The sequence below is a fragment of the Pygoscelis adeliae genome, unplaced genomic scaffold (genome assembly GCF_000699105.1).
Source record: "Pygoscelis adeliae isolate BGI_AS28 unplaced genomic scaffold, ASM69910v1 Scaffold267, whole genome shotgun sequence".
NCBI lineage: Eukaryota > Metazoa > Chordata > Aves > Sphenisciformes > Spheniscidae > Pygoscelis > Pygoscelis adeliae.
Window position 1 is genome coordinate 5,220,616 of NW_008825150.1, and position 23,709 is coordinate 5,244,324.

The following is a 23,709-nucleotide window of genomic DNA, read 5'->3' on the forward strand; positions in this document are numbered from 1 at the left end:
GAATGCAAATATGTATCTTATGTGAATCTATTGCATATACAGAAAGCCCTTTTATGAAATATTAGAACAGTTAAAAGCATAACATGCTTCATTAAAAGGTTAAAACCATGAAATAAAAAAAGTTAAAGCACCTTATAACAATACCTATGCTCCACTCTCCCAGCTACAATGGCACATGATTATAGTTATGCTACAACACAGTTTGTACTTTGTGACATTAATTTTTCCTCGTTTTCATACTCCGTAGTCACCTCTTTCACATATTCTTAGTAAATGCAAAGACTGGCTGTAGCAAGCCTTGGCTTTATAAAATGATAACCTAAAAATAAGATGTGTATCAAAAATTAGAGTTGAGGTTGTAATACACAGGGTACAGAGAAAATATACAGAAAAATCAGAAGGTATAAAAAAGTATAATTGAGGGTAAATTTACACCATCTGGACTTCTACTTGTGGAGAAAAAGCAGAAATATATTCTTAATGAAAACTTTTTTCAGATTATAGCCTTAAATTTGAAGTTACTGCAGTGTACTTTCATTACACGCACACATTTATACATAATATTTTCAAAGTTTTAGTGCAGAAAGAAGACAGAACCACATTTAGATATGAAGCCCATTAAACGTGTCATGAGATGAAATACTCTTCCTAGAATTGGAAAATGCTATGGACTAGTCCTTTGACTTCTATTCCCCTCCATTGCTCATGAAAGCAATGTCCTTAAGATGCTCTTCAGTTATTACTTCTCCTGGCACGTAGCCATTATAATGTATACAGGCTTTGAGGGAAAAAAGAAAATAAGAGGATAGTTGGGGGGCTGGGAGGGAAGGACTCCTCTGCTGAGCCAGTGAGAAGTCTGGCATGTCATTAGTGCTGTGGAAGAGAACACGGTTTGGAAACGTTGAGGAAGTGCCTGGTGGGACCGCATGGTTTACACACGTCAGTATCTTCTATGTTGCTGAAGGCTGATTCTGTTTGAAATCTACCTGAAAACATTCACCCCTAGGATTTCAACTCAATCTGCTTTTATCACCTTGGGAACAGGTAAACATGCTCCTCTAGCATTTTCTGTTCATTCACATTAATTTTTTTAAAAACCTGGTTAAAAATAAATACATCCTGACAACTCCAGAATACATGTAAACCCTTAAAAAGAAAAAAAAAAGCCAGACCAAACGTCAAGGGGGATTGCTCATTGCCTGCTCAGCAACAAGAGCATTACAGCTGCCCACTCCTGCACCATCCGCCCAAACACATCCAGCAAAAACAAAATTATTGCTCCACGGTGCTCTGACTCAGACAAGGTACGTGGGGAATAGCCACTGAATTTAGCAGCAGAGGCTGTCTGTTTAGTACTTTACACTGGACTGAGCATTAGTGAGTCACTGCTGCTGTAACACAAACCAACTTGGAGACAGCATAAAGAGCAAAGGAGATGAAACCCGGCTGTAGGCAGTGTGCAAGCAAAAATTGGAGCTGAAGGGTTATGTAAGGTTTTTTTCTGTACAAGAGGGCAAGACCTAAAGCAGCTCAGTGATCTTTTTGGTTTTGGCAAGTGTTCCCTGCTAGCTCCTTGCTGGGGGGTAAAATCCCCTTCAGAATGAAGGTGCAACCTGCTGAGATCTGTAACAGGTCACACCACAGAAGTATTTGAGGAAATACTCTTGAAATATAACCACTGATGAATTTCAGGTTTGTTAACTACATGTAAAGAAATACATACTTTTCCTTAGCAATATCAGAGCTGGATGTAATGAAGGTGTTAATGGAGGAATCTAGAGGGGAACACCATTGTCCCATCATCATATGACCCACTGAACACTGTATTGACTACGTTACTCCAGGACAGGAACCCAGCTCCCTTCACTCTTCTTCATGCTGCCTGCCCTAGTAAGTCTACCATTGCACAGAAACATTTTTCTCCTGTATTAATTCAATAGGGCGCAAGTCAACAATGTCCTATCTTTGGTCTGGAGATAATTTCAGAATTCATGGAGTCAGGAGAGTGCATTATGGACCGAGGTGCAAGGCAAAGTACAAACTCCGTTTTTCTCTTTCTTTTGTTAAAGGGAAAAAAAGTCTAATTACTTCATCACTTATTTTAACACCACATGAAAAGTAGCAATATATGGACAATTAGATTTTCCATAATTATACCCGTCATATTTGCATAGAACAAAATTATTGCCTAGGGGCAGTTTTAATTATAATCAAGTGGTGGGTGATTGAAGTTTTAATAAGAAATAGTGAATTGAAAATACATTAAATCCCCAACCAACTCTATAAGAAAAGCAATCTTTGTCTCAGGGTGTACTGAACCTTAAGACTGGCAGAACTTCTCTTGTTATTAAAAAATGAAAAACTTGAAAAAGGTTAATGATGTCACAATTAACTAAACATAGGCAAGGTGTTAAAAACTCACACAGTGCATTTCTTTCAGCTTGTAAGGATTGAATTTGATGCTGGCCTGAAAAGAAAAAAAAAGGAAAAGCAAACCAAAACAAACAAACAAAAAAAAGCAAACAGGCCAACCAAAACACCCAAAACCCCACCAGGAATTCAAACTGCTTTTTCATGGAAGGCACAGTCCATAAAAGAACCATTATACAAAAATTATATTTTCTCGTAGCTAAACTAGACATCACCATGCTTTGTCTGAATGTGTTATATTCTGTACTCATCTAAAACAGTGGGTTCTAAATGATTTCTGTTTGTGACACCACTTCCAAATCAATACTGATGTTTTTTAACTATTTTTAAAATTAATATTAAATAAAAGTTAATTTCTCTGGCAGTCACAATCCAATGCAAACTGTTGAAACATACTTGCGGATTCATTCCCCTCCCTTGGGAACTGGTGTTCTACATCTTCTACTGATGTTGATTTTGTTTGACAAAGATCATGTCCATCAATTTGGAAGAACAAACTGACTGGCTTTGTGTTTGCAAAATATTAGCAGAATTTTGTAAATACAGTGTGGAAGGTACCAAAGACATAATTTATAAAGGGCAAAAATAAAATAATATTTAAAAAAAAAAAAAAAATTAAGAGCCTAGAACAAGACTAAGGAGAATGTAGCCAAAAAACACTAATTGGGAAAAACCTTATTTACTAACTTTGCTGGCATCAAAGGTTCAGGGAATCGGAGCAGAGGCTTCCGTAGGTAACTGTGTGTCTGACTTCTGGGCATTAGCAGAACTGCAAGAGCAGCTACTCACACTCCAAATAACCATCTACAGTGCTTAATTCAGAGGTGCCATGCCTAGTACACGTTCTGACCAACTGCCATACTTTTTTGAGATGTCTTGCCATGTAAGGAAGATGGTGATGATGTTTAAATTTATACAAAGACCAATGGGAAAAGATTTTACTCTCATCTAGCTGAGTGCTATAAAAACTAAGATCCAAGCCCTTCTGTGTTACCCTCCCTCCTGGTTCCATGAATCCTGCGTTCCTCACACAGTGGCTCAATACTAGTGGGATGGAGGAATAACCAAGGAAGAACAGTCAATTTCCATTCAGTCTAGCTTGTAATTAAGTGACCAGAGCACTCTTTTGGGGGGTGGGAGACAAACATAAAGCTTCTTAGACTGAAGATAAATTTATCTCAGATCCCTAATTTCCTAGACAGCCATTTGAGTTATGGAATCTTATTCCAAACATATTAAAAAAGAAAAACAGTAAAAAACCCAAACCAAACCAAACCAAAACCCAAAAACCCAGAACATCTCTGGGTTAGCTACCAATCCTAAGTAGCAGATTTCAGTCTCTGATCCTGAGGAAATTAAGGTGTCATCTTGCAACATTCACCCAAATGGCAATGCTCCCGACAAAGGATTTTGGTTGCATCTATGTAAGACATCCTGTGCTTAGCATGTATATATCTGTCCTTCAGCTGTGCTCCTCTCATGTCCATATGCCAAAGGTGGAATTTGGACCGAGGTGACTCCGTGTTTCTGATTCCACCAGGACAGTTAGGTGTGTTAACATCAGGCATACTTTGGAGACTTTTCAGTCTTCGGAGCTAGTGGGGTGAGAGTCTTCTTCCCTCTGAACACTAGGAACAGACATGTAAACATGTTTGTAGAGAGACCACTGGGGACCACTTCTACCTTCACGTGAGTTCATAAATCAAATCCAAATATATGTAGCAAATCTGAGCCCTTTAGGAATCTAGTTGAAGAGTATTGATTTGTATCTTTTAAGCAGCTGCATAAAAGGGAATGAAAAATATTCCGGGACAGCCCTTGAACTTTGAAGAAATAACATCTTCATCACATTGAGACATCATAAAATGTGTCATCACCTTGTTTCTTGAAGCTTCCCCATCAAAGGGAATCTTTTAATTCAACAAAAGGATTAACATAAAAATCAACTTTTTGCAGGTGAAGCTTACATTTGTTTATCAGCAAGTTTACAGTTGGACCACAGAAAGTTAGAAATTGAAATTTAGACCTTCAGAAAATAGCACAAGACAGTTTATTACACTGCTTTCCTTCAGCATATCCTGCTTTCTGAGCTTTTCCACAGAGACTTATGGTGCAAGGAAATTGCTGGGATCCTGGGGAATTCTGCCTTTTGTACTAACAAGTACATCAAAAGTCAATGTTGCAAAGAAAGCTGACAGGAGCTCCCTTAAGGAAAGTTTTAACATGGAAATTTCACTAGAAAGCCCAAAACGTGTGATAAAGGTGGCAGGTGGACACCTGTCATGGTTTAACCCCAGCCGTCAACTAAGCACCACACAGCCACTCGCTCACTCCCCCCACAGAGGGGTGGGGGAGAGAATTGGAAGAGTAAAAGTGAGAAAACTCATGGGCTGAGATAAAGACACTTTAATAGGTAAAGCAAAAGCCGCGCACACAAGCAAAGCAAAACAAGGAATTCATTCACTCCTTCCCATCGGCAGGCAGGTGTTCAGCCATCTCCGGAAAAGCAGGGCTCCATCACGCGTAACGGTGACTTGGGAAGACAAACACCATCACTCTGAATGTCCCCCCCTTCCTTCTTCTTCCCCCAGCTTCATATGCTGAGCATGACGTCACATGGTATGGAATATCCCTTTGGTCAGTTGAGGTTAGCTGTCCTGGCTGTGTCCCCTCCCAGCTTCTTGTGCACCCCCAGCCTACTCGCTGGTGGGGTGAGGTGAGAACCAGAAGAGGCCTTGACTATGTGTAAGCACTGCTCAGCAATAACGAAAACATCCCTGTATTATCAACACTGTTTTTAGCACAAATCCAAAACATAGCTACTGTGAAGAAAACTAACTCTATCCCAGCCAAAACCAGCACAACACCTTAAACTAATAAGGGAGAAAAACGTATGAAAGAAAGATTCCAGGTGAACATGCTACCTGAATCTGCTTCATACTTTCACGAAGACAGAAATTCAGTATTTCTTCTTAACTAGCTCTGCAAGCAAGCTGTTTCCAACAGTTCAAGCCCTGCTGATCTGATTCTTTTAAAGCTTACTTGGAAGAGCCCAAATTTACCTGCATTCTTTCCCAAGGGTCCCAATTAGCTGCATGCCTGAAATACTGGCACAAAGTATGCTACCGCAACGCTTGAGGAAAAACTCAAATATTCCAGGAAACAATTTGTTACACTACTGAACCCATACTGTTATCCAGTCCTACAGTGCATTTAAGGATACTGCAGCTATATAATAAGCATTATGGTCATGCTGCAGATGGCTACCATAACACTCAGAAAACAAAATCCTTTAAGGAAAGGGAAAAAAAATAGGAAGACTGTTTGAAAGCAAAGACTGTTCAGCTACTCACTGTTGAATGTTAATTTATCAAATTACATGACCAGCAACCAACCCAAATGTGGGGTTTTATCTTTTACTTGTGCAAAGAACAAGACTCTGAAATGGGTTTAAAATCAGATTCTGATGCCCATTCTGCAATTCAATAGGTCCTTATTGCAACAAGAGTTCTACTGAAGTTGAAAGTTAGTCTGATGCGTGTACATATTTCATCAGTCAAAGCTGGCATTTTAAAATTTAATCTTACTCTGGCTCCACAGTAAAAATTTATTGCATTCAGCTCAATCTCACTAAAAATCTGACTAAGAAAAAGGTGGAAAAAACATCTGGAGAAAACGAATAGTTTCACTGTAGCAAAGTATTTCAATTTCTCATTAGGGAAAAAAAAGATTTAACTACACATATTCCAAAATAAAAAGTACCAAAAAATAATCAAAATATTTTGGATTTGGATAACATTTATTTAATCTGAATTTATTTTGGTTTTTTATTTAAAATATTTTGTCTGACTGGTAGTGATTTACTGTTGATTTTTCTTGTTGAGAAGTGCTTGTCTGAAAACCTACCACTACACATGTAGTTGCACCATCTGAGCATTTTGTCATGATCTGATCTTAGGCCTACCAAAGAATTATGTCTGAAGTCAGAAAAGAAATAAGGGTAATCATGTGCGGAAAGATGAATGCCCTGTTCTATTCTATTCTATTCTATTCTATTCTATTCTATTCTATTCTATTCTATTCCCAGTCACGCTACTCTACTCTACTCTATTCTATTCCCAGTCATGTTCTAGAAGAGGACCTGGAGCATGATGCAGGCACCCAAGACGTGGTAGAGGAACCTCCTTCACTGTACCTAAGCCTCTCCTCTTCCAAATATTTATATAAAATGATTAATAGGATGGAAGTAGCTGCTATAAAAGTTATGCATTCTCTGTAAGATAGCATGCCAGGGAGAGACTAGAAAAGCTAGGGCTCTTTTTGGTAGACAAGAAGGCTGACAGCAGATATGGCTGAAGTTATATACCAAATGCCAAAACTGTGATATACCAAATCTGGCAATACTGGACCAGGAAGGACTCACTGCAACTAGTCAGAGATCAAGAACAGATAGGAGAAAATACTTTTTTACCCATAAATAGTGAGGTATTGGAACCATTTACTATAGGATGTCATGCAGGCAGATAGTACAGGCAGGTTAGGGGCTAGGCAAATTTATGGGTGAGTTCACTAATAGATACTGAAGGGAAGAGACAGAGATGTCCTCTTTGAAATTTCAAATCCAAAACCTGTGAACACTGAGGGATTTCATGCATAGTGGACCATAGATACTGGCCAGGTTTGTATGTCTTCTTACCCAGCATCTCACCATGCCAACATCAGGACAGAATGCTGACTACACAGGCTACCTCAACCCAGCAGGGCATTTCCTGTGCTCTTATGCCATAGACTAGCCCCTGGCTTCAGTTATCACTCCCACCAGAAAAATGAGCTCTTAGTATTTTGCTGGAGGGGAAGAAAATCTTTGTGGACCTTGAAACTGGTGATAAATGTAACTTGCAGCTTCAGCTAGCAGGAAACCACAATGGTTCTACTACAAATAAATTTCATTAGTTCTCTCATATACTTAAACAGTACCAAGTATCACCAACCCCATTCACTGCCGAACAGACCCTTGATAAATCTGTAATTTCTCCCTTCCGCAGACCTACTAGCAGGGAAGGAAGGAAAAGGAGCAACAAGGACATGTACAAAGGCACAGAAAAACAGAGGGCATGTCAGATACTTCTTTCTGCTGTTCCCTCATAAAATCTCTGCCTTGCCCCAAAAGATCTATTTCCAGCATTACACATTTATTATCAAACTGAACATTGCCATGAGCACAGAGCAGTGAAATGGTAAGCCTGGAGACCCAAAAGTCCTTGACAATTTTGTACATAACCATTAGGAAGGATTCCATTTTAAATAATCTAGCTTTCACCTGCATCTGTGCTTTAATTTTGCCCTCGGAAATGCAATTGAACTGAATTACAAATCAAATGTTTTGAGAACTTATTAAAACTCTCTAAAATTCTTACAAAAAATGTTGCAGTTCAACAGGGTTGTCATATACTATTTTTTTAATTAAGATGGAAATAAAACAAATCTCGTCATTTTTTAAAAGTGTTTATATTACTAATGCATTCTGTCTACTAAAAAAAAAGTAGTTGTCTTTCTTTGTTACAACATTGACTTTTAAGGCTGTTAGAAGTATGGGAAGCAACATTTCCTAGAAGCCATCATTGGTTAAGGAAACCTGTGGAAACACGATGCGTCAGCTGGACTATGGTATGAAGGCCTACTTTGTAGAAACCCTCCTTATTATTTACTGTACAACTATTATACAAAGTAGTCTAGAACACATAGGCTAAAATGATCGCATTCAAAGACAATGCCTTTTTATACAGTTGAATGTATCATTAGAAACAGAACCAGGAATTTACAGATTTCATAGCATATTTAGAAAACAGTGACTGTGTCTTGGACACAGGTACCCTGAAAAGTATTTACGAGGTGAAGTGGGTGAACAGTTCAACATGAGCTAGTGTGATGCTGTAGCAACACAGTCTAATTTGAACTTTTAATATGGGGAATGCAGAAAAGGAGAAGCAAACGGTACAAAGCATTCCACTGAGACAAATACTGGAATCGCACATACAGTCAGGTATCAATGCTCTTAAATAAAAGATACTGTAGGACAAGAGAAGATGCAGGGGAGTCCCAAAATTATCCAAGACCTGGGAAAAAAGGCCTCACAAAGGCAGAATCTAGGATCAGAGAGTTCTGTACAAGACACAACTACCATACAACAGTTTATGTATAACTTCTGTGTGTGCAAGTTTGGACCACTGAAAACACCACTTACATTTGGTTCTTCTCAGTAATGTTTAATAGAGCTTTCAGCAAATAAGTGGAGATTTCATTTCACAGAGGATTTTAAAATTTTAAAATTGAATTCTGTTGTGGTTGAAAAAGTAAACTTAGTGACTGAAGGAAAGGTTAGGAGTCTTGGGAGGGTTGGCTAAACAGCATTAGGGTATAGAAGCCAACACTTGCACTGCTCAAGAACTCCTATATTCTTCTTCAGTCTGCTTAGATAGGCAACCTTCCATTAAACCAGACAAATTTGAGCAAATTAAACTACTAGCATGAAATACTGTGATTTTGAAAAATGCATGTTTTACCATGGAAAATCATTCTTCTGTAAAATTTCCAACTAGCCACAGTGGAAAACAGTCTTACACCAATAAATGCATTAATGCGTTTCTTGTTTCTTGAGCAGACGATCTGAATAGAAGTCATCAGACCAAGAAATAAGCAAGAAAATAGTTCTTTTTGCCTATCAGGCAGAAGTACATAGAAGGAAAACAAAAATATCTGCAGGAGAAGCTGCCTGAGGGTAAGCCTCAGCTAAGAAGGGTAGCAAAGCCCTGGAGACAAAAACTGGGAGAAATCCAAGAAAAGCAACAGAGGTTTGGGTTGCATTGTTTTCTTTTTAAATCTGAGCTTCTGAAGCTGAAAAAGTAACTTTATAACCAAAGGAAACCAAAAGAGTTATCTGGAGCAAGATTTCACCTTTCACAGCTGCTACATCAACCCCCTAGCTTAGGGTAATGCTCGCTTTAATGAGGTTATGCACCTGCAGAACATCTTTCACAAATGAAATTTCAGTATCCATAAACCTAGACAAAGAAACCTGCTTGTAACAAACACATGAAGAATCCCCCAGTCGTGGTTTAACCCCTGTCGGCGAGTGAGCACCACACAGCCTCTCGCTCACTCTCCCTGCACTGGTGGGATGGGGGAGAGAATAGGAAGAGTAAAAGTGAGAAAATTCATGGGTTGAGATAAGAACAGTTTAATAATAAAAATAAAATAAAATAGCAATAATAATAAAAGAATATATAAAGCAAGTGATGCACAATGCAATTGCTCGCCCCCCGCCAACCGATGCCCAGCCAGTCCCCGAGCAGCGGCCCCCCCCGGCCAACTCCCCCCAGTTTATGTACTGAGCATGACGGCACATGGTATGGAATGTACCTTTGGCCAGTTTGGGTCAGCTGCCCTGGCTGTGCCCCCTCCCAGCTTCTTGTGCACCTCCAGCCTTCTCAGTGGGTAGAGCATGGGAAGCTGAAAAGTCCTTGACTAGTGTAAGCACTGCTCAGCAACAACTAAAACATCGGTGTGTTATCAACATTGTTCTCCTCCTAAATCCAAAGGTACAGGTAGCTGGTAGCACTGTACCAGCTACTAGGAAGAAAATTAACTCTATCCCAGCCAAAACTGGGACACCCCCACAGGGAGTTTAAAAAACACCACCACCACAACCACTGGAAAATCAGCCACGGCCATTTATTTTGTAAGGGAATTTGCTCAAATGAATATGTAAAGGGGACTGAATGGGAAAGATCTGCTACAGCTATCGGTGCTCCTTATTTTTCTCCATACCAAATGTGAAAGCAACAAATAAGCTAAGCTATCAGTGACAATCTACTGTGGAAGGAAAAAGAAAAGTTAAATTGTGAAGCTGATCATCCAATAATATTATTTGCCACAAGCTCTTTTTAGCTTTCATCATCTCAGTCACACTTACAAGCTCTAACTGCAATACACTGTGCTAGCAGGACAGAGATTCAGCAGGTGTCTCTCTAAGCTAGCGTACTAGATGCCATTTCAGCACTATATACAGTTCAGGTCCACAAAAATCAAAATGATGACTCCTGGCTATCTATAAGAATATGGGAAGTGGGAGGGATGACCCCCTCTTTATCTGTCAACAAGAATAAAAGATCTGCAGAAGGCAAATCAAGTAACCCGTGGAAAGAAAAAACATGGAAACAGGCGATATTTGTAAGAACTTTCATTGCAAGCCCTCTGATTTATTTTTCCAGACTTTTATGATGCCTTGCAAAGTATGTGAGTTATGTGAATCTATCCTCTGAGGCATAACATTGCATCTATACAACCTGGATTTCGGTTAATAAAATAAGACTCAAGGCAAGACAAGTTAAAACAAATTCAAACATCTGACATACAGACAAGCTGACAAATGTTTGACTTCATAAGTGTCACATCTCACTAGCTGTGATTCCAAAACACATTTGCTTCAGCAACTACAACTGACTTTCAAAACAGGCTACATTTACATCTGGAGATTTAAGCAAAGTTCATACAGGCTAGTGGACTCAGTATTATAGTCTAAAAAAAATATATGTAAAATCTTTTTTCCTAGTGTGCAAATATTCCAGTGAAGCCAGTTTTAAAAGTGCAATATCAGTCTTAAACTCACCTGCGAAGTTTCTGCCATATCTGAAGTAGCTATTTCTGCTATTTGGACCAGCTCTAGTCATGGACTGAAATCTAAATCTAATGCTGCAAAAAGGAGATGACAGTGTCTATTCTGAATACTCACAGGAAACATCCAGAAATAAAATTTAGAAATTTTCCACCTTGGTGAATTACTCAGTATGTAGAGAATTGATGGAGATATAAAAAGTAAACGTATAAATAGACCTAGAGTCCTAACTCTGTAAAATTCTACCAAATACATAATGGAAAAGACTTAAAGAACCAAGACATACTGTCATGTAAAAACATATGGTATGCATGATCTTACAGTCCTTACACAGAGAAAAGCTTATTTTACTTGTATTTTTCCAAAACATCAGTATTTTTCTGGTAGGATATTGGCACAATTAAAGCCATTTGGTTTGTGATGCTGATACACACTTTGTGTAATCTTTTCGCTAAATATCTTTTCCTATAGCCCAAGAGCCACGTCCAGCTTGAAATGAAAAGTTAAAATATAAGAATAAAATATTTTGAAATATTAAAGAGAAGAAACAGCCACAGCCTAACAATCCCAAGGAGAAAATGATCACATTAGAGTGAAAAATAACACAAAACCTATGTACACTGCACAAAAACATCTGTTTGACCAGTAATTTACTCTTGTTAATTTGCTCTTTTCCATCTATGTAGGCTTCCTCTTCTTAGAAGTCAGACCTGAAATTATTTTGGTTAGCAACCCAACACACAAAGTCCATTGCTAGCTTCCTTATGATGGCCAGCTTCTCACAGAACAGCTAACAAAAAATACTAATAAAATGTGGGAAAGTGTTGCTTGCTGGGAGACTAACCACAATTCAAGCTGTTTTCCTTCTCTGAATTTCTCCAACTTGAGCCCTTTCCAATACAATTGTCTAACCCTGCCTGTAACTGGCAAGTAAGTCAAAAGGGTAGAAACACCTGAAAATAAAAAATAGAAGTGAAGAGAAAATAGGAACAAATTTATCAAGACATGAGTGATGCTGCTTTTTGTACTGAAATCATTTTTAAAATCAGTTCTCAACAAGCTTTTAAATTTACATTTTTAAAATCAGCTAGGAAAGAGAGGAAGGGAAAGACATTTTATCTTGATGAACCTTCTGACGCTACCACAACTCAACGGTAAAACTGAGACCTCTCCCTTTCTCTGTGGATTCTATAAGATATCAGACCCCTGCATAAGGAACTAATAGGAAACCTCAGGTGCCTCCATCAACTCAAGACCTAGTTCATCAGTGCCTTCTAATGACAAAATCACAATGTTTACTGTGTCATCGTTTGCAAAATAATGAGGGAAGTCAGAATCACAGATTGCCCTCAACTTTAGGAGGATGCAAATTACGCCTCTGGAGAATGACCTAATTTCCAGGTTAAAGGGCAAGGACTCTGGCCCTCACAGCCTGAGACTAAGAATAAATGGATTTAATGTATCTGAAGGGATGATAATGAAGGTGGAGGGCAATTGTTAGCATCAAAAAAATATTTTTGCACAAATTATACTATGGATTGGAGGGCTTTAGCCTTGTGATCAGAGGACTTAAATGGGAAGGAAAAGATCCTCCTCCCTGGTAAGATGTTTTGTCTATTTATCTTTTAGATTAGGCGATAACTGGAAAAATACTTATTTCCAGTATGCACACTAGAGTATAGTTTAGATGGAATTTCAACACACCTGTGCAAGTGTGTCCAGATCAAGATATGTATCCATATGTATACACAGATATTTTCATTTCAGAGACCTAGCCCAAGCCCTCATGGAGTGACTAGCTCTAATCTTTAGATTACCATGCAGAAGTGGTGGACTCCACTATTAGGTGTGACTATTTAGGCTTCTTTGGAATTTCTGGTGGAGCTTAGGAGACTGGTGCTGAGTTGCAACAGATCCCAAAGAGAAAGATGCTGCCCAGTGCAGGTTCTGCTGAATGAGTGGACAACTTCAATTTATCTATAGAGTATTAGGAAGAGTGGAAAGATATCTAGTTAGTGTAGGCAATTTAAGATTAGCAGACCAGAAAGTAGGTGTCACAGAGTGTTTTCAAGGATGTTAGGTGGGTTTTAGGCATCTAATCAAAACTCAGGCTAGAGTTTTGGAGCCCTTCCAAAAACCAGTAGTATCAAGCACACCTACAAAATTTATTTTAGTTTTATAGGTCTTTCAGGCTACAGAAAAATTCCCAACCCTATTTAAAGTGCACAGCATCTTTGCCCAGGAATCTCAAAATATGTTATAACACGTGTTTACTTATGCTTCCCAGTTGTATTGTGGGACACTGAAGCCTTATTTCAGGCGGGCAGGGAAATACTAAGGGATCTGGACACACTTGCACAGCTGTGTTGAAATTGCATCTAAACTAGCAGATAAACATTCTGAGCTCCTCATTCACAGACACAGTTGTGCACCTTGGACATTTCCCAACAGCACGTAGAGGGAACCTGTCTCCTAGCGCACAATCTGTGCCTCAGTTTCCATGGAAACTCAGTTTCCTCAGTTTTCAGAAGAAACCAAGGCATAAAGGCTAGAATGAAGATACGATGTCTCTGGCTGAAATGTCTGAAGAAATCTAGACAATAACGTGCAAATCTGCATGTAACTCTTCTTTGTCTACATGCAGCCCAAGAAGCCAAGGGTATTGATTAGTATTTTCCCTTGAATGACCTTAAGAGTTTAATAGTTAAAAGTAAAAACAAATAACCCCACAGCAAAACAAAGCAATATTAAGCAGGAATTTGGCAACAAAAATATGAATGTCTCTCATTCTCCAGTGAAATGTATTTTAGTGGAACTTGAGTGTTTGCTTTACAGGAATGGTTATGCTATTGCCTGAGAATATGGGAAGTAATGAAAGAAAAGTTTATTAATAAATGCTCTCTGAGTGTACATCATAGTGTTGACAATAAGGTACAGACACTGAGGCTTTCCAGAAAGAGATATTTCACTGTGGAAAAGATTTGCAGGGGAATATGCATACATCCTCATTTTTGGTAGGAGGACAAGTAGGATTAATCCCAAAGTATTACACAAAAAAGTAGCCATCAGCTAAATAATTTGGGAATGCAGAAAGGGATCTTATCTAAGCAAGAAATAGGACATTTTGATCCTGTTTCCAAAATTTTCTGCAAGCTATGCTTGCAAAGACTATTAGTAGGTGTTCTTTAGTCATCATTTTCACTCTTTTATTTCCTGTTACCTAAGAGATCCAAACTTGCTTATTCTCTTCAATTGAAATATAACAGCAAAAATGAGCAAGAGGGTAAAACTGCAGATTTTCCTGCCATAAAGATTAAGGATGCTTCACGATACCTAATGAGTAATGGGCTGCTCAGATGGGCAGAGGAAGGCCAAGGGCTGCACAACTAACGACTTCACACTGCACAAGAGTGAAGCTGCACCTTAGATTTAGTGTGCTGCACTGGATTAAATATTACTTTAAGATAAGTTATACTTCATTTCCCTCATGACACAATGCATAAACAGAAAATAAAACCCCAGAACAGCCTTTTGCAAAGCACCAAGTTTTTTAAATATAACTTTCTAAAAAACACAATTTACAATTTTAAAATTTTAAAATGTGACAAAAATTAGAATCTTTGCAAATCTTAAGCCTACTACAGTATTTTACATGAGTAATAAAACATATACGATGAGTCCATCTCATATATTAATGAGTTTAAAAGGGTTTATTTTATATAACCAGTGAAAAAATATTTGTAACTCCTCAAACCATATGTATAAATATATTACAATGTCAGGTACTCTAGCTAGTATTTCTGTTGATAATCATCCAATAAATATTAATGTCTTCCAAATACAAGTATCCTCTCTTTCTCGTATATAGATAAGTTTTTGTTTAAATCATTTAGTTTCCATCTGAACTGAAAGATTATGATCTATTAGCATGATCTACATAGCTCCAGAAAGCTATTGCACTGATGAATGGGGTAGGAACTTTAAAACAGAGGATAACTCCAGTGAAAATGAACAATTTAGGTGCCAGACTGCCTAATGGACTAGGCATACTATTTGTTGGTATCCTCGGAAAGGTTGTATACCCGAAAAATGTCCAAGAACCTTTGTGAGTTTTTCCCGTAGTTACTGCAGGATACCTTTTCAATGAAACCTCTACCCGTCTTCCATTACACACCTGGAAATGCAGGTTGCAATGGTAGCACAGATAGTCTGTACACCACCTTTTAGCAAGATATATAGAGACAGAATATTAACTTGCTCATAATACCATAGAATCATAGAATATCTCAGGTTGGAAGGGAAACGTAAGGATCATCAAGTCCAACTCCCTGCTCCTCACAGGATCATATGGATACCATATGCATATGGAAATTCTGTAATATTGAAAAAGCGTGTGTTCAGTAGGGTTGAGCCAGGCAAATATGCAATAGTAAACAACAATAAACCAAAAAAGAAATGTTCACTCTTTGAATAACAGGCTCTACTACAAGACAGTCTTTGACATCCTTGACTATAAGGCTGTTGCCTGTCTCCCTCGTTACTACTCATACCACTCTCCTCCTCCACTACACTTTGCTAGAAAATTCTCCATTTTCTTTTCATCCTAACTTTTTCTTCTATGGCTAACATTTTCTAGTAATAGCTATCTAGGAAAGCCCTCTGAGTTTGGATCAGGACTTTCCCCTTTCTCCTTCCACAGCTAGGTACCTATTTCAACAACCATTTTTAGCTTCTGCCAAGTGTAAATTCATACCCATGAAAAAATAAAAATAGACTTTTTTCCTTACAGTGGGACAAGTCATCTTTGTCCAGATTTTCATTATAATCTTTTCTTATATAAATCAGAAATGAAATCACAAAGCTTTTCCATGTTACTCAAGCCTTTTGTGTGTAATGCACAGAACCACTAAGTAATTTTACCTTTAAGTCATAGCTAGAGAGTTTTCTAGCACAAAGTTGCAGGAAAACACAAATAATTTGGAATACAAGAATTATTTCTCATTTAAAGGTGCTCTTGCAGCTCAAGGGAAGCCAACTCATTATTAGAAAAGTCATCATTAATATTTGTTTATTATAACCTTGCCCAAAGATTGTTTGTGTAGCATGCCTAGAGAAAATCATGGCATCCCTGGGGTATGCTAGTCCCTGAACAGTGACGCTGTTGATGTCATTCACTGGCACCTTCCTCGTGGCATCACTGGAGGATGTATGATCCTCTTGCATCATACTCTTTTCAGGATTCAGGTATTAATTAATACTTTGAGTCATATTAGCCCCAACAGTAAAACTCTCTGTGCAGTCATTAGTAACAGTTCCATTCAACTCCACTCCTGATTTCAGAGAAAATGTGACCCAGCAGATTTAAGAAGACTTAAATTTCAGATAATTCAGCTTCACTACATAAAGTTTACAAAATGCCAGCATAAAGATAGTCCTTGAAAAAAGAAGAAATAGAAATACATATGGAAGGTGAAGAAATTCTCTTAGTAGAAAGTAATAGTTCAGATGCAGGAGATAATAAGTGAGTGTCTCCTGTGTATAAAAATTATCTAGAGGAAGGTTTAAAATCAAAAGTCATTGAAAGCTCTAATATAAATCTGGGATAACTACAAATAGAAAAGCCAGTATAAATATCTGAGCCATTAGGAGCTCTTAAGGTCAGGTGAGAGCACAAAAGAAACCAACATGAAGTGATCCAAAATTAATAACCATGTAGAATATGAGTCAGCAAAGAGATCTGACTAGGACTGAGATTAATAAAAGGGTATTTTTCCCCTTAAGTAATGTTTTTTAGGCCTTTTCCTCCTTTATTTTTTTTAGTCAGACTAAGCCCCTGGGTACAAGAATATACATCAGAAATACATTTTTTAAAGAAACAACAACAGAATTCCCCAGAACAGCTAACCTTGATAATGGTTGAGAAAAATGTCTGAATCAGAAATCAGAAGCTAAATCCAACAATGAAAATAATGTTGAAAAGCTTAATCGACTTAATACTAATTAAAATAGTATTAAAAAGCTTAAGTCAGTTTTATTTATTTGAGAGGTTATACTCATTTTTGAATGCATTGGCTTTGGCTGTGTCTGGCATTTGATACAAAACAAAAAGTAAGTTTTCTCAGGAACCATCTATGACCAACCACCCCTAGAAAGCTGTTCTGAAGAAACTGGTTTCGATAAATTTTTATTTTTAAAATGTATGTATTTTTAAAAAAAACTAAAAGAAAAAAAAAAACTAGGGTATATAGAGAGAATTTAAATACCATTCCCTTAAAAAAATGCAGTGTGTTACCGAATATTTATATATATATAAAATTAGGATTTTTTTATATATATACATAATTAGGACATAAAAAGTACACAAAGTTCACAGAAAGTTTTGGCAAGGCAAACATCTGAAACCTGACAACCTCTGTAAGACAGCTCCATCCTTCTTGAACTGGAGTAGAGGAATGTTTCAATAGGTCATTTCAATCACTTTGCTTATGTATGTGTTGTAATCATGTAATTAATCTTTGTAAATTCTGGTGATTCCCAGGCATTAAAAAAAAGTAATTAAAAAAAATTTTAGAGATGTTCCAACACTGTGTTGTATCAATTCCAACATTGATCAGTATTTAAAGGATGGCAAATCAAATTCAGTTGTGTGAAGGGGGGGGGGAGGGGAGAGCATGGATCTAAGTTATTTCCACCTGTTTGGGGATGAATTTCACTCTGCATGAAGTGGCAAAATCGATAAAGATGTCATGAAGAAGTCTTGCTGACACACATCCTGAAATGATGGCATGCAGCTAAAAATAATAAGTATTGTACATTCACTGCAGCACTGCCAGTAATGGCAACCCCAAGCATTAAAGACATCATGAGTCACATCCTCCAAGATAATAAAATTGGTTTTAAAGTCATAAGGCTTTAGCCACTAATACATCTGGAGGACTTTTTATTTGCCTTCAAGATGCATTGACTTGATCATTTAAAATTATCTGAGAAGTTCTGAAGACTGCAAGACTTCTTTTTTTAAAAAAAAAAAAAAAAAGAGCAACTGGACTGAAGGAACATCCTTCCCCTAATTTAATCTTCTTTTACGTCAGGGAACTGAATCATATTACCCTTTTCAAAAAGTGACCATGGGCTTGCCTAAAATGAGGTAGGCACCCTTCTTCTTCCATGCTCACAGAAAAACTGTTCTGGAATCTTTTCTAAAGTAAGCATGAGATACTTATTTAATTTTCTTAAAGTTTTAAGATCAAACCACGACAGACACACACAAACCCCTACATTAACCTTGAGTCTCAAGAAAATATAAGATTTGGCTGTGATAACTTAAAACGATCAGACTTATATGGGTTGATGGGAAAATGGTGGACAAACTGATGTGTTCACAAAGGTCTGCAAATGACATAATATTTTGCAATAATAACACAAAGTCCACAGAGTGCTACATAAACACATGCCCACCGAGTTAAAACAGGAAAACAAACAAAAACATCATATCTATTTTATGCTCATTTGACTGAAGCAGAGAAGCTTTGGCCCAGACAATACTGATGTACGTTACATATTAGGGAAGCTATGGGAACTAGAAGAGTGAACTCCTGCTAAGAACAAAAGGCAGGAAAATGGGTACCTCCTGTGGTACCTATGCACAGACAATGGACTAAGCAACATTTCATCATCTACAAGAAGGCTAGTCCTCAGGATAGCACACAGCAACGGTTTCACTCTTGGACTGATTCTTCAGCTGCATGAAACTGTACTGATAAAAGGACTGCTTGGGTGGGACTCATCTCCCCCAACTTTACATATCTACAATGTAGACGTTTACATTGAGGCTCCTCTAATAGAGAAAGAGAGAAGTAAGTACTTCTGGGCTGTGGTTCATCCCATTTTAAAGTCTTATTCAGAACATGTCAGGTCAATCCTGACTGAGAAGTGCCTGTTTTATTCCACTGAACAAAAAAGGAGCTTAGGACGACCAGCTGAGTAGATGTCTACAGCTGGGTGAATTAATCCCTCTTTCTTCTCTTTTTCACTTTAAATGACACATCCAAACTTATCTGCAAGTCTATGTAGATATGTAATTGCCCAGGGAATCCCAGTCTACTGTTCCATCCTTTAAACCTATTTCTAATAGCTCTACACTGTAAAAAGCATGTTTATGAATTCATCTGGATCCCCCCATGCATGTTTGGTCAGTATCTCCTGAAAAGCACTCTAAACTCTTATACGAGTCAGAGTGATGTGAGTAGGAATCATAAAAAGCAATTACCCAGGTTTGGTGTCTTACGAGATAGAACAAAAAGGGACTGCTGGCAAAAGCACTTTAAAGAAATAGCTACTCCATATTTAAAGCACAAAGAATCATGAGGTTACAATGCAGCATGGTCTTCACACTAACAGTTCAGCGTTAACTCTGCTGATACAAAACATGATTGAAATACAGATTAAATTAGCAAGTCAGAAATAGAATAGGTATGGAAATGAATCTGATTCACACATGGCTACATTTGTTGAAGGAGAAGAATTAGTTGCAACCATCAAGAAAGACTAACTAAAAAGACGAAGAAATCAAATATTAACAGATGTAGTTAACAATAATACCAAAATGAACATCATGACTTCAAAGGGACCATTATTTTTAAATCACTTTTTAAAAAAGCTGTACTTCTGGTTTCCCCAAGGTCACTACTGACTGTAGAGTACAGTGAACTTCAAGTCATAAACATTCATGTGCATCACTTAGAGGAATATTTTCCAATCTATTTATAACTTGATTCGTTACTTGGCCATGGTTCCTAATCTGTCCGTCAATATTATAAGCATCTGCCCTATGCCAACGAACTAATGAGTTCATTTTCTACCATAAAGTCACGAGCCATCTTTCTACATGTCATGTCCAGTACACATCAAGCTGACAGTGCCCGTAAGTGTATAGGCAGCAAAAATAACAATAAAAGCATGTTTCAATAATAAATAAAGATTTTTTTTAAATGCTAAATAGAAAACCTAACCCATTAGTACTCACCACCAAGGCTTTAGACCTGTTACTCAGAAGTTTTTCAATGTCTCTGGCTGCAATTTCCACTAGCTGACGAGGGTTGTTGGCTTCTACAGTATACAAATCCCTGTTTTTCAAATAAATCTGCAAGAAGAAAAAATGGAAATAAATCAAAATGGCAACAGACATTCAAAATAAGCAGTGACTTGACAGAACGGGCATCAAGATGTCCTCTGTTCTTACTGGAGAGCTTCAGAAAGACTATTGCTAGGAAAATCCAAATATGCCTTGTGAAAGAAATACTTCACCTTTTCGTCTGAAAGGTAGAAGGTGCCACTAAAAATCATTTGATAAATCTTCAAAACTGACAGTTTCCAGTGACGGACTATTCAACTGCTAAATGTTCAAGGAATCTGATTCCCATAGAATGCTGAGAGAAAAGTAAAATGGAGATCCTTTAAAATGACTGAAGTTAAAATCAAATAGTTATTGCTGAATTGAATTCTTCCTTGAATGCTGAACAACAAACATACTGTTTGAAGTAAATAATTTAAGTTATGCTAATGTAATCAGTTTAGTCCTTTATCTATTTATTCATATTATAGTATTAGTATTCATGAGGAAAGAAGAGGAAGAGGAAGAAAACAAATAAGAGGAAAAAAGAGAAAAGGAAAAAAAAGGGGAAATGGGCAAAAAAATGAACGGGGAAAAAAGATGGGCGGAAGAGGGGAAAGGAACTATAATCGTGTTTTTCCTCTATCGTGAATAAAGGTGAGGTTTGGTTCCTCTGGTGAGGAACAATTAACTGTTTCCAAAGAAGAACATGTATATAAAGGAGATAATTTGATTTGTTAAACAAAGCCACTACAATGAAATGCACACAACCACAAGAAGTAAAGAAGAAAAAAGTAGCAAGAAATCCATTTGCCTATCTCTGTCCTACCAGAACTGGATAAAGAAAAAATACATTATTTGGGGAAAGAAAAAAAAAAAAAAAACAAGAAAAAAAAAGTGGGTACCTTATGGCTAGATGGGCAAATGGGGAAAACTAATTTATGCAACCAACAGATGGCCTGAGTTTACTCAAGTACTCTGCCTCTCCGCAACGCTGCCTGGTGGGGGCTGTGCTGTCTCCCGGGGAGTAATTCGAGGCACAGGCAGGAACGGGTCCAGCGCTAATGCACTGGCTGCCATCCAGCACAAGAACCGAGAAACTGCAGACCAGACTGAGTCTACCAGCCCTGCCAGGTTTCTCGGGTTAAAGCTATGGAGACCTTAAAGAAACTCACCAAAATATGTCTCTGATGCTTGTAGCTGATGGGTATTTATCACAAATAAGTTTCTGACAACTGCAGTTATAGCTGCAAATTTTTATTGGGCATGCCTCATAAGCTGTCACAGGTTTTCATCACTTCTGAATTTCACAACACTTATGTTGGGGTTTGGGTTTTTTCCTTCAGAAGTACAGTCTTTCCTTTCCACCAGTAACTGAGTAATTGGAATATGCTTTAATTCTTCACATAGTAGCAATTATTTTAAAAAATCAGTGCACCATGAGCAGAAAACCACTACAAAAGAAGATAGTTTCTGATGAACTCAGATTATAGTTTGGATATTTTTGAGGTTTTTGATTTTCAAAATTGCCACACATAAAGTTTATCTCACGTATAACCAAAAATCTCTTTTTTTCCTTTTTTTTTCTTTTTTTTCTTTTTTTTTGTTAGGACAGATCTTAATAGTAGAAATGGTCTATAGGCCAATTATTAATAAAAAAAAAAAAAGAAATTTTATTCTATAACTGATCACTACAGAATTTCTTATATTTTTTCTGTGAAACATTTTTTCTGTGAAATTTGCACAGTCAGCAGTGGGATTTGGAGTTAAATTGACTGTAGTAACAAGAAGAGCCTTACAGTCCTACAGGCAAGGTAAGAGTAGAAATCAGTTTTATAGATCCAAATGGTTTGAATCAAGAATGGAAATTTCAGAGGAGCATATAAATTGGAGTGACCATCAAATCTGGCAAAACTCTCAAGTTTTCCCATCAGCAGCAAATATTCACCCTGATCACATAAGGAACAAGCACTGGAATGTGGGTGTTACCAGGTGTTCGTGTCTTACTTTTTGAAGAGAAATGTAGTGCCAAACTCTTTAAACTTCATTCATGACTGTGTGAAGTACAGCTGCATCAAAAGTTACTAAATTTATAGAAGAATGGTCACAAGATTTTGTAAATAGGCTAGAAAAATGTAAACTAACTTTCACAGAAGTTGTTTAAACCATTCATTTATGTTACTTGTGAAAACGTTTGGTTTGCTTTGTTCAATTTTTTCCTTGTTTCCCTTTTGTTCAATTTGTTCATGCAATTGCTTTTCATTTGCTAATCAACGGTGAAAGGGATAAGAAAATTTAAATATAATCTGTTTTCATTTGGGAGTTTCAATTAGGCAAAAACATCTTAAAATTTGGAGAAAGCAGTAGTTCATTGCAAAAATGCCATTTCATTATAAATAAATTTTTCACTTGATATTATAAACAAACATTAAGAAGGCCACAAGCAAAGAAAATACACAGGAGGGGCACAAGCAAGTATGTGCTCAAACAGTGCAGGTTGGGAACAGATGGGTGATAGGGATGACTTGGAGACTGCGCTGACCAGCTATATGAGGGCGAGCGCTGTAGTGCTGATTCTTTGACATCTTTAAGCACTTGGTGAAATATGGTTTCTAAGGGGCTGTGATCTAACAGCCTCAGCAGAAGTTAAGGTGATGGTGCACTGTATCCACACAACCATGGTTTTGCACCCCACCAACCAGAAACACAATACCAATAATGCACTGGAATTAATCTCTCAATATAGAGCAAAGTTACAGTAAGCCATAGTGGTAAGAGTTCAAGAATCTGGATGGAAAATTTGCACTTTCATCCCTGTATCTAATCCATTCTTATAGCAAACGCATGATCCTATAAACCCAATTTGAAAGCACTCAAATTTTTCACACACTCCATTCCTATAGGGAATTTGTTGCCATACCTCCAAGCTTGAACGGTTTGAAAGCTGCAGACTATCAAAGTCTGGTCTAGTGGGTACATTTGTAGAAAAAAAAAGAAACATTTTCATTTTTCTTCTCCAGCACCAGCTATCAGAATAGTTCAAAAGCCTGAATCGTTTAAGAAGATCACCACCACAAGTGACAGGAGTTCTATTCATACTTCAACTTAAAACCTTTATAACAGGCATTGTGGGTCCTACCACTGAGAAAACCTGACTCTGAGGCTGGCTTCACAAGCCACTATCTGTCAGTGATTAAAAAAATAAATAAATAAACTAACCCCCCCCCCCAAAAAACTTTCAAGTTTTGCACAAGATCCCACATGGAGTTAAGTCAGTGACTCCTTCTCCTCCTCTTCGCTTTACCCCATGTCAGGGCTCACAGCACCTATCTCCCCTGCTTCGACCACCAGTGGAAGATTTATCCCACAAGCTCCCAAACAAAAGGCATCATAAATAACTTGGAACTTCACACACTTCTTTATTTTCCTGAAGCATAAGACCTGTGTCAACTACCAAGGAACAGTGTAAGGAATATTCACTAATTATTTAAGA

General features: G+C 37.6%; 1 protein-coding gene across 1 annotated transcript in view; it reads right to left on the bottom strand.

Annotated features, from left to right (window-relative positions):
• Nucleotides 1–23,709, bottom strand: part of CACNA2D1 (calcium channel, voltage-dependent, alpha 2/delta subunit 1) — a 379,635-nt gene that overhangs the window by 341,250 nt on the left and 14,676 nt on the right. The window contains exon 2 of the mRNA XM_009328361.1: nucleotides 20,130–20,246. Within this exon, the coding sequence (XP_009326636.1) occupies nucleotides 20,130–20,246 (117 nt within the window). The remainder of the gene's footprint in view (nucleotides 1–20,129; nucleotides 20,247–23,709) is intronic.